The sequence below is a fragment of the Oenanthe melanoleuca genome, chromosome Z (genome assembly GCF_029582105.1).
Source record: "Oenanthe melanoleuca isolate GR-GAL-2019-014 chromosome Z, OMel1.0, whole genome shotgun sequence".
Lineage (NCBI taxonomy): Eukaryota > Metazoa > Chordata > Aves > Passeriformes > Muscicapidae > Oenanthe > Oenanthe melanoleuca.
In genome coordinates, this window is record NC_079362.1 from 197,550 (window position 1) to 212,234 (window position 14,685).

The 14,685-nt window shown below is 47.6% G+C and overlaps 2 protein-coding genes across 2 annotated transcripts in view; both read right to left on the reverse strand.

Moving 5' to 3' along the window:
- Positions 1-2,873, reverse strand: part of LOC130264894 (uncharacterized) — a 69,610-nt gene extending 66,737 nt beyond the window's left edge. Inside the window, exon 1 of the mRNA XM_056513517.1 lies at positions 2,846-2,873. The gene's annotated coding sequence lies outside the window, so the exon portion shown is untranslated. The remainder of the gene's footprint in view (positions 1-2,845) is intronic.
- On the reverse strand, positions 1,763-14,304 carry LOC130265557 (uncharacterized). Its single transcript, XM_056514709.1, has 16 exons — positions 14,128-14,304; positions 13,720-13,757; positions 13,158-13,283; positions 10,385-10,519; positions 9,769-10,107; positions 9,326-9,488; positions 7,729-7,792; positions 7,111-7,159; positions 6,249-6,361; positions 5,473-5,590; positions 4,918-5,017; positions 4,388-4,483; positions 3,447-3,541; positions 2,905-3,012; positions 2,398-2,496; positions 1,763-2,028 (listed from the first exon to the last, which is right to left on the reverse strand). Exons 1-11 carry the CDS (start codon positions 14,204-14,206, stop codon positions 4,970-4,972), a joined length of 1,272 nt encoding a protein of 423 aa, XP_056370684.1. The 5' UTR covers positions 14,207-14,304; the 3' UTR covers positions 1,763-2,028; positions 2,398-2,496; positions 2,905-3,012; positions 3,447-3,541; positions 4,388-4,483; positions 4,918-4,969.
- Between the last annotated feature and the right edge of the window lie 381 nt (positions 14,305-14,685).

The window sequence follows — 14,685 nt, forward strand, 5'->3', positions numbered from 1 at the left end:
GGGTTTCTTGTGCCTAAGACCACTTAGATGGACATAGGATGGTGGTTTAAGGCTCAGGGTATTCTTGAAGCTGCCGAAGAAAGGCTGCAGGAGACAATTGTCCGGTCTTAAGGTTTGTTTTTTATTTTTTATTGATACAGTGTTTACGCTTGCGAGCAGCAGTTTGATTAGCACCGCGTCCAGGACGAAAGTTTGCCCACGAAAGGCAGGACTTATTTTTTATACCTTAAACTACGTATTTTATGTTTACACTATTTTTCCAATACTACAATACCTTATTACTATGTCTAGTTTTGTCCCTAACCAATTTGTGATTCCCAGCATCCCTCACCAACATGGAGAACAAGAAGAAGAAAAAGAAAGAAGACACCACACCCCAAATTCTCCATCTTGGCTTCGTGGCTGCTAATATAAACAATCCTAAAAACTACCTTTTCTACATGCTAACTATCTAATTCACACTTTAGATTCACTTAACGGTTGCATTTCTTCTCTGAGAGAAGGCAGATGTTCCCATGGTGCAGGACCCAGCTTTCTGACCCCCCTGGCTTTATTTGGGGGTTTTTTAGGGGTTTGACAGGGGGATTTTCTCACCCACAGAGGGTTCAGAGGGACTTTCTGGACCCCCACATCTCCCCCCTCTGTTTGCACCAAAACCACATTTTTTATAGTTGTGTCCAAAGCCTTCCGAATACAGTGAAAAATGCAAGGTAAGATAATTAAGAATAGAATAGAGAAAATAGCAATCTCCACTAAAATGTAAAACCCTACTTTTAGAATTTTTCTCCAGAAGGAAGAAAGATTAAAAAAGTCAAACAGACTATCCATCCAAGATTCAGTAGATTGTCCAATTTTCGCCACTTCTTGCCTTAACTGTTTAATATCTTTATGAATTGATTTAGAATGGTTCGAGAGGTTTATGCAACACATTCCTTTAAACTTGAGACACCCATGCCCGTGAGTTAGCAACAGATAATCAATTGCTGCCCTGTTCTGAAGGGTTGCTCTTCTCATACTGCTGACATTTGTTAACATGTCACTCAGTGCGTCAGAGATAGGTTTGGTGTTTTTGCTCAACCAGCAACCCAAACGATCCAACTGAGTCAAGGCCATCCCCGATGCTACTTGGGGAGAGAATATAGCTGCAGAAATTCTCTGGGCCTTGTTCAATGTATAAAAGCTGTCATCGCAGTTTGGATCGTATTGTTTGATGTCTCTTTTTTCTCTATTTCTCAGTTCTGTCAACATTTTCTTATTAGGTGATAACAACGAAAGTCTCCCAATGCTGCATGGACCTCTAGTGATGTTTGCAGGGATAGCAGGCCAAATTCTGTCCCCACAAATGAAAAAGATTCCCCGTGGCAATTTTGCATGAACTTGGAAGGATGGTTTGCTTGAAACCACCGTGTGATTACACCAAAAAGAACCATTTTTGTAAACCTCATGATTTGGAGTAACATTTAGAGTTTTGTTCTTTGTCACTCCTGGAAAACTGAATTTAATACAAAAATTCATTCTTGTTGAAACTAGAATCTTCAATTCCTTTGGTTTAACTGAAGTCACGGGGAGAAATTTGACTCACACGTGCTATCCGTCCACAGGAGTTGTCATAGCTTGCAACACCTTTGGAGGGATGTTTTTCGGAATTGGCCATTTTCTCACGGGCTGTCCGACCAAACATGTTGAAAATGGTTTCCTTGGTTTGGAATGTGTCAGACAGATTGTGTCCAACCCCACTGTGTGAGCCAAATTTTTCCACACGTTTGCTCTTGGTTGCATTATTGGTAATTTTGTTTCGATACCTAACATAACTGACAAAAAGATAGAATACAAAATTACATAGAAAAACATGGTGAATTTTAAATCTTTAAGTTCTTGTCGTTTTGTCTGAAGACGAATTCGCATCGCCTGCTTGTGACTCGGTCTGTGCGTTTCGTTCTTCACTCCCGAGATCAGTCTCTGCTTGCGTTGTTGTTGGGGCCCGATATGGTTTGACACACTTTGCAGGCACCCACTTCAATCCTACATCTGTGGAGACACAAGCAAAACCCTTTCCTCAAGTGATTAATTTGAACGGTCTCTTAATTTTTCCCGATTCTAAATTTTTTTTCATCACTAAAGGATTTTCCTTTAGCTTAGCTCTTTTATTATTCATAAAATGTCTTATGATCGGCGGAGTCGGTTTTGAGAATGAGCCATTTAGAAAGTTTAACACATACAACGCTTTGTTCAATCGCATGTGAGGCGTAGCCTCTGGCTCCCCCTTTTTTTGTTTTTCAAGGAGCGTTTTTAAAGTGTGATATGTTCTTTCTATAATTGCCTGTCCTGTTGATGAATGAGGAATGCCAAAAGTATGTTTGACACCCCACCTTTTTAGAAACTTGTCTAAAACCTTACCTATGTAAGTTGGACCATTGTCTGTTTTGATCTCTTGAGGCACGCCTAAAGATGCAAATGCCTGTAGAAAATGTCTACACGCATGCTGTGCCGTCTGTCCTGTATGCAAGGAGGCAAAAATTGCACCTGAAAAGGTGTTAACTGAAACATGAATATTTTTTAGTTTTCCAAAAGGTGGGTACTTTGTAACATTCGCCTGCCATAATTGAAGGCTTTCCAATCCCCGTGGGTTAACTGCTCCCATGGAGATTGGTGGTTGCACCATCTGACAATCAGGGCACGTTTGTACAATCTCTTTAGCTTGTTGTCCAAGTTTAGGACAAAACTGGGGGAAAGCCTCCAAAGGAGCCCCCCAAAATAATCCCCCCTCACAATTCCTCCCCCCCACTGGGCTCGGAGAGAATTTTACTCGGGGGGAAAAGTGGAAAAAACTTGTTTATTAACAAACACAAGAAAAACACTTCCCAGCAACAGGAAAATACCAGATGACAAAAGAAATGTTTTCACCAAAGTGAGAGACGGTCGCTGCTGGGAAGGGCGAGAAGCTTCTTGGGCAGGCTCCGGAGGCAGTCTCTGATGCTCAGGTCCCGACCGGAGCCGGTACAGATCTTGGAGCTGAAGGAGAGAAGGGGGAGGGGAAGGCAGCAGCAGCCAGGGCAGAGCCGGGGCAGCAGCAGCAGCGGGGCAGAAGCAATAGGGCAAAAGCAGCGGGGCAGAAGCAGCGACCGGGGTAGCTAGCGCAGCAAGCAGCAGCGGCAGCCGGGGCAGCAGGGCAAGCCAAGCAAGCACAGCCCCGGGGCACCACCCCCCCAGGGGGGAGAAAGGGCACTGGCAGCAGCTCCATGCAGACAGAGAGGTGTGGGAACGGGAGAGGAGCAGACAAAACACCAACCCAGGACATTCCACCCCTTATCCCACATCGTGAACGTTACACATGATTGGGATATACACCCACTCACTACAACGTAAAAGCTTTCATCCGACTTGTTCAAACCTTCATCACTTACACATTTCCTCTCATTTCACTTACTCAGACCTTCAACACTTACATAAGTCTTTCTGTCTCATCCTACAATCAGTTCTCCCTGTGGTATACACCGTGTTGTTCCATCTTCCTGCATTATCCACCACGTGCATCCTGGTCCTTGAGCAAAGACAATTCCACGAATGGGTTTGCCTGTACTCGAGGCAGGATTAACCCATACTGCCTTTCCTAACAGACCTCTGACATGGGCCACTGGGACTTTATCTCCATCCACTATATTAAGGGAGTCAGACTGGGCAGGACCTGCTTGGTTGATGGAACCTCTGGTGTTAACTAACCAAGTAGCCTTTGCTAGATGTTGTTCCCAGTTCTTAAAAGACCCCCCACCTAATGCCTTCAAGGTGGTTTTCAGTAATCCATTGTACCTTTCCACTTTACCTGCAGCTGGTGCATGGTAAGGGATGTGGTACACCCACTCAATGCCATGTTCTCTAGCCCAGGTGTTAATGAGATTGTTCTTAAAATGAGTCCCATTGTCTGACTCAATTCTCTCAGGGGTTCCATGCCTCCACAGGACCTGCTTTTCCAGGCCCAGGATGGTGTTGCGGGCTGTAGCATGAGACACTGGGTACGTCTCTAACCATCCAGTTGTGGCTTCCACCATGGTCAGGACATAGCGCTTGCCCTGGCGGGTCTGAGGCAGTGTGATGTAATCAATCTGCCAGGCCTCTCCGTACGTATACTTAGACCATTGCCCCCCATACCAGAGGGGCTTCACCCGCTTGGCTTGCTTAATGGCAGCGCACGTGTCACAGTTGTGGATAACCTGAGAGATGCTGTCCATGGTTAGATCCACCCCTCGGTCTCGTGCCCACTTGTAGGTGGCATCTCTGCCCTGATGACCCGAGGCATCATGGGCCCATTGAGCTAGGAACAATTCTCCCTTGTGTTCCCAATCTAAGTCTATCTTCGACACCCCTATCCTTGCAGCTTGATCTACTTGACCTGTCACAACTTCAGGTGCCATCCACCCAGCAGTCCCGGTCATGGAGCACCTTTGATTCTGCTCAGGGATGAGCTGAGCAGAAAGGCCAAAATCAGCTGGGGAGAACAAAAAATACTGTGCAATTAGGAAACCAAGCAAAAGAACTCCCCACTCTAAGTCTGAGAGTGTGCTGTTCAGTCTCCCCTGCTAAAATCCGTCCCTGCTCTGTTTCCTCAGGACTTTAGCCAAGGAAACCTGGAACTGGCCACTTCAAAAATCCCCACATTTTTTACATTGCTCTCAGCAGTGGATTTTATTCCCCTGAAGCTTTAGATTGTAGCTCCGTCCCTCTGGAAGGGACACATACAAAGCAGTGACTCTCTGGACAGCATGTTCCTTGTGATACCTCTGTGCACGTTGCAACTGTGCCTTCAGTTTGCAGCAGGCACCCCTGCGCTGCCACCAGCACCACTTTGGGGGAAGCAGCAGTCACTCAAAAGCAGCTCCACACCCCACATCCCCAGAATCTTGCACCTGACCAAGAATGTACCCAGTTTGACAGAGCCATCAGTTCTGAGAAGAATGTTGCAGCTCTTCACATCTCAGTGGATCATGAGATTCGAGCGAAGAAAATCCAGTCCTTGCAGGCACTGAGAGAGAAAACAGAAACAGGAGGGTGTCACATTACTCACTTTTCAGAATTAAATGCCATTTGGGGTGAACTCTTATCCTTTTCAGCTGAGGACTGAGAGAAATGAATATTTTTCTTTGCCATTACTTTCAAATTCTGCCACCAGTACCTTTGCTTTTACAGGCAAGGAATGCAATGCAGACAGGCTCGAGGTAAACATTTAGAGAGGCAGCGTGGAGAAGAGCAAATACAAGAGACAGAGCTAGAATTTAACAGCAGGAGATCAGAGTATAAGAACAGAGTACAGTGAATATAGGCAGATTGCCACACAATTCACTTGAAATGCTCTTGCTTGCCCAAAGCATTCTAGTAACACAGAAACAAAGCTTGGCACATGAAATCTGCCCAATTCTGAGCCTCAGTTTCCCAGACAATCCTGCCCAAGCCCTCGGAAGCACAGGTGGGATCCCTGACCTCCCGACTGACAGCTGCAATCTCTCCTTCAGTCATGTGAGTCTTGCTGATGAGATCGCTCAGAGTGCCTCCATCCATGTACTCCATAACCAGCCAGAACTGGTTATCCACAAGGTAGCTGAAAGAAGGAAACAAGGGCGTGGATATGAACATCCATGGCTATGTTGTTGTTTGGAAAAGACAAGGGTTGATTTTTTTTTCTGGGTCTCTTTGTGACAAGGACAGATCAAAAGGAATAGATGTTCCTTGTAGGCTGCGTTTGCAGTCTGTGCTGTCTCAAGGAGAATGACACGTCTGTGAAAAACAGATGTGTTAGATGGCCAGCAAGCGGAAAGTGCAGTTTAGTAATGGCCCAGATGAAAAAACTGTCACACATGGTATTTCTGGAAATAAGCACCTAGTGTCCCTGGAATGCGCAGCAATGGATAAGAGGGGACACAATCCAAGGGAAATTCTCTCTAGGATGATTCATCAGCATGTAAGAGACTTGAAAACACTCAAGTCCCATAAGAACATGAAGGCAGTGTACTTAGAGGCTGTTGATGTACTATGATAGGGCTGATCCAGGTTTTTGAACAATTTTTAAACTATCTGTGCCAGGGAAGACTCATGTAGACAAGATGCACTCTCTTCCCATCTATTTGAGATGAGCAGAGAAATAATGATTGTGCAAAAATTAACAGCTCTATTTTCTGCCAGTGACCAAAGTGGGTTTTTACCTTGCATTTTTGAAGTATGTAAACAAACAGTCATGGGATAAAAGCACAACAATTCACCTGTCTAAATAGTTGACCAGGTTGGGATTCCTATTGTTCTTCATGACCATGACTTCATTGATGATTACTTCCTTACTAGTCAGTCCTTGAAGATTTATTTTCTTTATGGCCACCTAAAATGACATTGAAAAGCAGTAACTTGAGAAGTTGCTGGCACAAGACCACAGAGCACATGGAGTGGATTTTGCAATGACACATCTGAGCTGAGCCAAAGTGCCTTGTGATTAGACATTGGAGTTATTGTGAACTGACATTCCAACAGCCCATTTCTCTGCTCCCTTGGAGGCCAGTTTCAGGACACGTGGCCACTGATGTTTTGCGTTGTCCGCTTGGTAACAAAGATGTCTCAACTATAACCCACAAAGCTCTGACCACACTCTCTGCTGCTCTGTCTGGGATTCAGAAGTAATCCATGCCTTGTTACTCTGTGGATACATCCTGAGCTATCAGAGGGCTTCGGGCTTTTAGGGACGCCTTGCAGATCTCTCCCTATGTGCAGTTCCTAAGTGCAGCACTGCAGGTGGCTAAGGAACTACCAGGAACATTCAGATGTATTTGCTGGCAGCCAGAAATGACAATACAGCTCTGAAGCTGTAGCCGCAAAGAGCAGTGAGATGCTCTGGGGCACCACCTTTGTTTCAGCAAATGAGAGCGAGTGAGCGCGTCCTTCTCTCAAAGGAACCGCTGCCCTCCTCGCCTTCCTTCTGGCAGCTGAGAAGGACAAAAACTGTCCCAAGTGCAATTTTCAGGCTGGCACCAGTCTGTGCTTCTTGTGCCTTTACTGCAGAGCTCTACCCAAAGCTCCAGCCAGAGGGGAAAGCCCTCAAGAGCTGCAGAGTCTGCAGGGGCTGTTGACATTTACCTCTTCTCCTGTGGCAGTGTCGAATGCTCTACAAACCTCTCCAAAAGTCCTAGAAACAAAGCAAAGCAAAGAGAAGCCATTTAGAATTTGGAGTGAAAGCCAGCCCATGCAGGAGATCTGTGCTGTAAATGCCTAAAACCTGCAGGATGCAGGAGGGGCCAGCCAGAAGGCAGATGATGTATTTTCCTCTCAAGTTCACGGGCACTGGGCCTTTTCCTGAAGTGTTGGGGTTTACTGCCTCAGGTAAAAAAGAGAGCTCATTCTTTGATCTTGGGTTGCAGTTTCTAAACTGTTCAGTTCTTATCCTGACCTGGGAGTATTTCCTTCAACAAACTCTTGGAAAGAAATGTTCCTGGAAACTGTTTTCTTACAGCTATGATAGGGGCATAGCTGCCCCTGTTATAGGGGTAGGTTGCTCTTTCTGGAAATGAAGATAGAAGTGTCTTTGACCATACCTTCTGCTCACACTTAAAAATTCTGACTGGCACTCAGCGGTCAAGCAGTCTAACCCCACTGTCTGAATATGTTTGCAGCTTGCCTGTCTTCACACTTAGTAGATATTCCACCAGCAAATCCCCTGGCCCGTGGTTGTGTAGAAGTAACTGCGGTTGGACTCACCCACTGCCGATATTTCCCAGTTCAATGTATTTCATCAGGGGATTTTCCATATTCACCATTTTCCCTGAGGGAAACAAAATGCAAGATGCTCACTTTAAAGCTGAGATCCCACCTTACAGCAGTTTGCCAGAAGAATGCCTTTCCATTTGTAAAGCAGAGCAGCTCACACTATAAGCAATCCCAACAGGGCTTTCAGCATCAGGACCCTCACCCTTTATGAGCAGGCTGAGCTCACAGAGGGCCTTGCCAGTGCCCCATGCTAAGAGCCACACTGCTTCTCTTCACCCTGACAGCGCAGATCAGTCACTCCCATTGGACTCTCCCTCTCAGCACCTCACACGTCCCCATCTTCCCAGCTCGGCACAGCGGGCAGGGACAGCAAGGACAGCAGTGCTCCTCAGGTGCCAGCGTGACACGGACAGCTGCCCAGAGGAGATGCTGACCCTCTGGTGAGTCCAGGCCCTGCCATGCAGAAGCCAGCCCAGAGGAGGGGCTGCTGCCTCGGGGCAGCTCTGTGCTGCGGGCAGCAGCAGGACTCTGCCAGCTGAGGAAGGCTCCAGCCTCTGCAGTCACACCAGCCATCAGGGGCAGGGCAGCCACCACAACAGGGCTGGCAAAGCCCAAGCACGAGCACGGACAAGCAAAGGGAAGAAGCCAGAGCCAGCCTGAGCCCTTTACAAGCTGTTGCCCCATTCAGGACACAACAGGATTGGCTTGGAGATCAGACACACCGAGGTGCAGATCAATGCCCTTCTTGTCCTAGCAGGTGGTGGTAGACACAGAATCAGCTGGGCTCTGTTCTCAGCCCCACCAGGTCTGCCACAGCACTGGCAGCTGTTGTGGACAAGAAGCAGATTAAATGAGCTACGCTGCCGAATCATCAAGGGCTTTATGTGTTTTCCTAGATACTGATCTGAGCAGGGATTGGGCCAAAGGGTAGGATTTTAATGACATGGGAATGACTGGGAATCAGGTATGAAAAAGTGTCATGGATCTGAGGAATATACAGTGAAGTAGCTGGAGGCTTGCTCCTGAGAAATGCCTGCAGTGCAGTTTTATCTGATCACACCACATCAATGTTTCTCTTGGACACATCTTTATAAGCATAAAAGGAGGATATTAAATACAGATTGTTATACAGGTATCTTGCTTTTCTTTGGGGGCACAATAAAAACACACCGTGCTCTCTGTTTGGTCGATGTTATTTCAAAGGAGTTCTACTTTGAGAAGGACAAAAATGTAGCATTCTGATAAAAAGAAATTGTAGATATAGTAGTGGTAGTCCATGATGCAGTAACACACCTGTGGTAGGAGGCCTCTTTTGGGGTGGAGGACAATAAAAACCAACTCCACAGAAAGAAAAATGGCACTCAAAAACTTCCAAAAGCAAATTTTAAAAACCCCAAGCCAGACTGAACTGCCCTTAGAGGCAGCAGGAGCACCCAGGATGCTCTCTTGCTGCCTCAGAGCACAGCAGTTCCTCTGGGGAGTCCTAAATGTCCCTGCAACACCAAACTGAGGAGGAACATTTGGTACAGCTATGCTGACACATGCACACAACACACTGTCCCTCAGACAAGAAATACACCAGACGTACTCAGTAGCTCCAGGTACTTCTCCTCCATCTCGTGTTTCTGAGCAGCTGCGGCCACACTGGACCTAAATGAGCTGAAAAGGCTCCACTTCTCATCCTGGGGACTGGGGGTGTCATGAAACAACACTGCTGCTGCAGCAGGTTGCATGACAGAGCATGTGTAGATCTGAGAGAAGAAATGAGTTTGTGTCAGAAAGGCGGCTGGCAGAAATTGCTCTGAGATCCCATTTCAAATGCAAGCCCTTAGGAAGGTGCTGTCAGCCACATCCAGGGCAGCAGCTGAGATTCAGCAGCCCAGGAAGTGTCCTTAAGAGCAGCTGTGATAGGGACCAAAGCAGGATGGCACTCAGAGGCATCACCCCAGCCCCACTGCTCTGCAGAGGAAAGGCAAGGAGGGCAGCAAGCACCACTTTGGTGACTGCAGTGGCTATCACTCTTTCACTCACTGGCTTTTCTCGAGCGTCTTGCTCCTGATGGAGATTAATTTTCTCTTTGACAATTTTCATTTCTTTCTTCAGCCTCATCTCCGTTGCCTTGAGCACAGCCTGAGTTTCCTGCAGCTCTGCGGGCAGCTTCTCATTGAAGTTCTGTAAAGAAGAGAGAGAAAGTTTCTTGAGTGGAGTGGCAGCCACTCTTACACGTACCTGCTTTTGTAGATCACCCCTCTGTCGATGGAGATTCCAGTGATCTTGAATTCTTCTCATGTCTTCCTTGTTCCTCGTCTTCACTGCCATGATGGGAATCTGAGCTTTGGGCAGCTCTGCTTGTGGCTCTGCCTTGACGTTCTGCAAACGCAAATGCAGAGCAGGTGACAGGGAGCTGCCACCAGGCTCAGCTTTTTGCTCTTTCAGCCTCAAAATCAAATTCATTCTGCCACTCATTTCTGCTTCCCTACCCACTTCTGCTTCCATTGTAACCTTCCCATCCCAGTGCTGATCTCTGTGGATTACAAGGCTCTGTGCTTTGAGTGCCTCTGGGACTGCTGGCCTCCTCAGTCCCAAGAGCTCTGTTTTATGCTCCTGTTCCTGCCCCTCACTCTGTCACCCTGTGAGCCAGGCTTACCTGGCCATTCTCCTGCTGCTCCTCCTCTCGCTGCCTCAGCTGCTCTTCCTGCTCCCGGGCTGGGAACAGCAGTCCCTGAGTCTGGAATGGCACCTCTGCTAAAGCAATCTGCTCATGCTCTCTCTCCAGAAGGGCCTGCACAGAAAACAAGAGAAGATGGGCTTCACCTTCCCAGACAGCATTTGTGGGCCAAGTCTCTAAGAGTGATGGGCTCACACGTTCCCAAAGCACTGTGCTGCTGCTCTCCTGGGACATTCTCTACCCATGGGGAGGCACAGATTCCAAAGTGACACTGGCAGTACAATCAGGGTCCATCTGGGACTGAAGCTCCAACAGCCTCTCAGGCAGCTGGCAGGGAAGGGGTGGCACTTCTCAAGGCTCTGCTGAGGGCCTCCCTCTACTTCTGCTGTGTCCCCTTTGTCATTCCATTGTGACTGACCCCCTGCCCTGTCTCACAGCTCCATCCTGGCTCTGCAGGTGGCTTCCAGTGTGGACTCACTTTCTGTGAGAGACACTTCTGGAGTTCATGTTCTCTTCAGTCTTGTACCACCATTCCTGCCTTTCTGACATCTAGACCCTTGTTAGAAATCCTGCTCATTCAGGAGATAAGGATGCATGTAAAGATCCTGTGATGGAGGTCAGAGAGCCTCTACAGCCACCTCAGCATATGGAGGAAGACCAAGGTGTTTATTCTTCCTCCTTTGTCAACTGAGAATTCTCTCATTCATGTATGACCAAAGTCACTAAAACCCACCCGGTACATAAGATTGTTCCACCTCACTAGGAAAGGCAGAAACTTACAGGATAAACAGTGGGCTTCAGGGCAGAAGATGCTGGAGGAGGAGAAGCCCTCTGAGGGGAAAACACAGCCATTTCTGGAGGGCGAAACATCTGCCTGCCAAGACCTTGTGGACAGAATGTGTGTCTCCACCTCTCCCCCTGAAAGGATGCCTTTAGGGGAACTTTGCACACCCTTTGGGTGTGCAAAGTGCATGGCTGGGAAGTTTCAGATAGACAGACAGACAGATAGGCAGATCGATGTATAGATAAATAGACAGATCTCACTATTGTAATATCTCTCTTACTGTACTTTCTGGCACTACACACATCTACACTCAGTAGCAAGTGCCCCAAACAGCAGAAATCCTGAACTTGCACTCCTGTTGCTTCAATTAACCACACTCTTAAGGAATCTGGAGCGTGTAGGTCCTTATGGAATGCATACAGACCCTGAGCACTGCACTGGGAATTGCACTCTTTATGCATCTGTGCTGGGGCAGGTTCTTCTCTTGGTCACAGCCACACTGACAGTGCTAAAGTGGCTGTAATCAGAAATGAAACCCAGCCCCTATCAGCTCCTCTGATCTCTGAAGACCACTTGGAATGCAAGGGTGTTGATTTCCTGCTCAATTCCCAAACGCAACACATACTGATTCCCTGGGCTACCAAAAGGCACAGGCACTGCTAACCTGAAAGTGATGTGCAAGGCCCTACTGACTGGCCTGGCATCAGAACAAAAGCACCTTTTCTTGCTGGCCAAAGAGAGAACAAAGAGTCCTGCCCATCCTAGCAAATCAACAATCCAACAAACCGAGAAATGGAAGAGTCACCTACTCCAGTGCCTAAAGCATCTGGATGCAGTGAGGGGATGCTTGGCATGGGAACGGCCCTTGTGGGGAGCACTGTCAGGTAGGCATTTCTGGAAGTGTGCCTGGAATGTCCCTCATGAGCCTCCCTTTCCCCAGGCTAAAGCTCCCTCAGCACCTCCTCCTTGGGCTTGTGTTCCCACCCTCCCCAGCTCCCTTGCCCTTCTCTGGACACGCTCCAGCCCCTCAGTGTCTTTCTGCTCCAGAGGGGCCAGAACTGGACACAGCACTCGAGCAGCGGCCGCAGCGGTGCCAGCACAGGGCACAGCTCACTGCCCTGCTCCTGCTGCCCCACTATTGCTGACACAGGCCAGGATGTCCTTGGCCTTCTTGGCCCCCTGGGCACATGCTGCCTCATGTTCAGCTGCTGTTGGTTGGCACCCCTGGCTCCTTTTGTCCAGGAATCTCCCCAAACACAAAGTTGCACATTTGATTTAAAATATTGCATCCAGAATTTCAATGTGTCTTTGCTGTTCTTAGCAACACAAGAGAGCAGTCAAGGACTTGCATCTTCACTCCTACTTGGGGCTCCAATGGAGCAAAGCTGCACACTTCACCACAAAATACAAAATGTATCAACAGAAACTTGCCTTTTCTGGTTTTTGTCTTAGAAGAAGAGTTCAGAAGTATGCACTTTGTTTCTTTTGCAGCAAGGGACAAGAATGGTCGGTCCCAAAGAGCTTCATGGACAACACAATCATCTCTTTGCAGCTTATCAAAAGCCAAAACAGGTGGACCAAAACACTCTGCAGATGTGCAGAATTACTCAAGAAAACTGCAGAACAGTCCCACAAGCGACAAACACAGGTTTCCAGAAAGATAAAACAAACAAAGCCTTGTGGTCTCCAGCACTACCATATGTGCCTTTGGCCATAGCACTGCAGAAGCCAAGAGACAGAGCTACACTGAGCCAAGGAGCCAGATGCTCACCCAGAGGCAGCAGCTCTTTGGTCCCTCAACATGACAGATCCAAGCCCATTTTCCAGATCTCACTGGCACTGGGAATTGCCAGGTCCTGGCAGGACTCCAGCACTCAGCATCCTCAGCCACTGACAGCAACTGCTGCCTGGTCAGAAACTTGCAGCCCTGTCTTGCACTAAAGACAGCACCAGCCAGAACTGACTTACCAGCTCGGAATATTCAGGCTGTGCTGTGACCACGGCTGGAGGCTTGTGCTCCTCTTTGGCCTCATCTTTGGCCTCTTCTCCAGGAGCAGTGGGAACCAGAGGAGAGTCTGCTGTTGGTTCTGTGCTCTGTGGACAGACAGTAGCATGAGGAGCAGGGAGTTACCTATCATTTATAACCTTCTTTCTGTTCAGCTCTACAACCAGGTCTACTAAGGACAAATCATAAATTTTGACAGCAAGGGGATTCTAAGTCATTCCCACTAAATCACAATGGGCTGAATCAACAGTACTGAAAATTGCTCTGAATTAGGTATTTCACCCTGGCTACTATCAGCAAGCAACATTCACTCTGCAAAACCAGGGTTTCAGTTCTTTTAAAGCGCTGAAATGGAAAATTAGGAAATTGCAGCAATGCCTTTGCATTTGCTGCTGCACACATGGAAATGGATTTTCTCTTAGTCTACCCAGCTAGCCCTCCACACTCTACTACCACAGGCCAAGCTCACAGTTTGCTTCGCAATTCTTAAATACAAGGAACATCAAAGGTTCTTTTCTCACTCACCTCACGAGCAGCATCTCTGAATACACGTCTCAGGTGACCTGTAGTGGGCAGGGAAAATGAACCAAATTCTTTGAGAAAACTGGAGAGAACCGTATTGTTTTCAGAAGGCCTTCTGAGAAGGTCTCCCAGTTTGCATTTTCAAAGTTGTCCTGCTCGATCTGGCAGACTGAAGAAATGTCAGACTCTGCTGCCACAGACTCTCCCATGGAGGGAATGCAACCCCTGCAGCTTCCCTTGCAAATGCTGGCTACAGACACCCTGTTTTTAGGGAAAGGTGTTAACAGGAGCTTTACCAAATCAGTGGCATCCTAATGCTCTTTCTGTTTCAAAATCAACCCAGCACCAGGAAAGAGCAGGAAGACAAACAAAAGCCAGGTTAGGTTACACCCATGGAAAATCTCTACTTACGGCCCAGGTTAGTCAGGTAATAGCTGGAATAACCAATGCTGTAAAGAGTGCAAATTGCAGCAACAAGTTTCTCATCCATTGTAGCACTGCTGTGCAAGTTTGCAGACTGTGTTGAAGCACAAGAGCAAACAAGGCTCTTGTCAGTGGGATGCTCCTGCACTGAGAATGCCCAAGAGCTGCTCTGGCCCTGAGGCCCTTTGTGCACCAAGGCAGCTTCTGATGTCACCACAACAACGTGGCAACCCTGCCCTGACATCACAAAGCAAACGTTCTGCATTGGTCTGTGACTTTATGCAAAGCAGCCCAACCTTCCCTCCAGCAAACACAAATTAGCCTGGGAAGTTCTCCTGCATCATAAAGCAGCACAAACTCCCCTGGTGGGACAAACCCTGTTGTTCAAGGGATCCAAGAGTAACTCCAAGAGTGCCCAAGCTCCTACAGCCTGTACCTGAACTGAGCATTCAGATGGGACCAAAGCAAAGGAAACCACACCAAGAAAATGGCCCAAAGCATTGGACGGAACTAGGAGAGAAGGCACTGTTGGCATAAGAGCTGAAA

Bases quoted from the DNA above. Each gene is read 5' to 3' on its own strand.
- LOC130265557 (XM_056514709.1), bottom strand. From the start codon at position 14,206: ATGGATGAGAAACTTGTTGCTGCAATTTGCACTCTTTACAGCATTGGT. The intron at 9,489-9,768 runs GTGAGTGAAAGA...TTCTTCTCTCAG, and splicing joins AAGACGCTCGAGAAAAGCCA to ATCTACACATGCTCTGTCAT. The intron at 5,591-6,248 runs GTGAATTGTTGT...TCCTTCTTTCAG, and splicing joins CTGGTCAACTATTTAGACAG to CTACCTTGTGGATAACCAGT.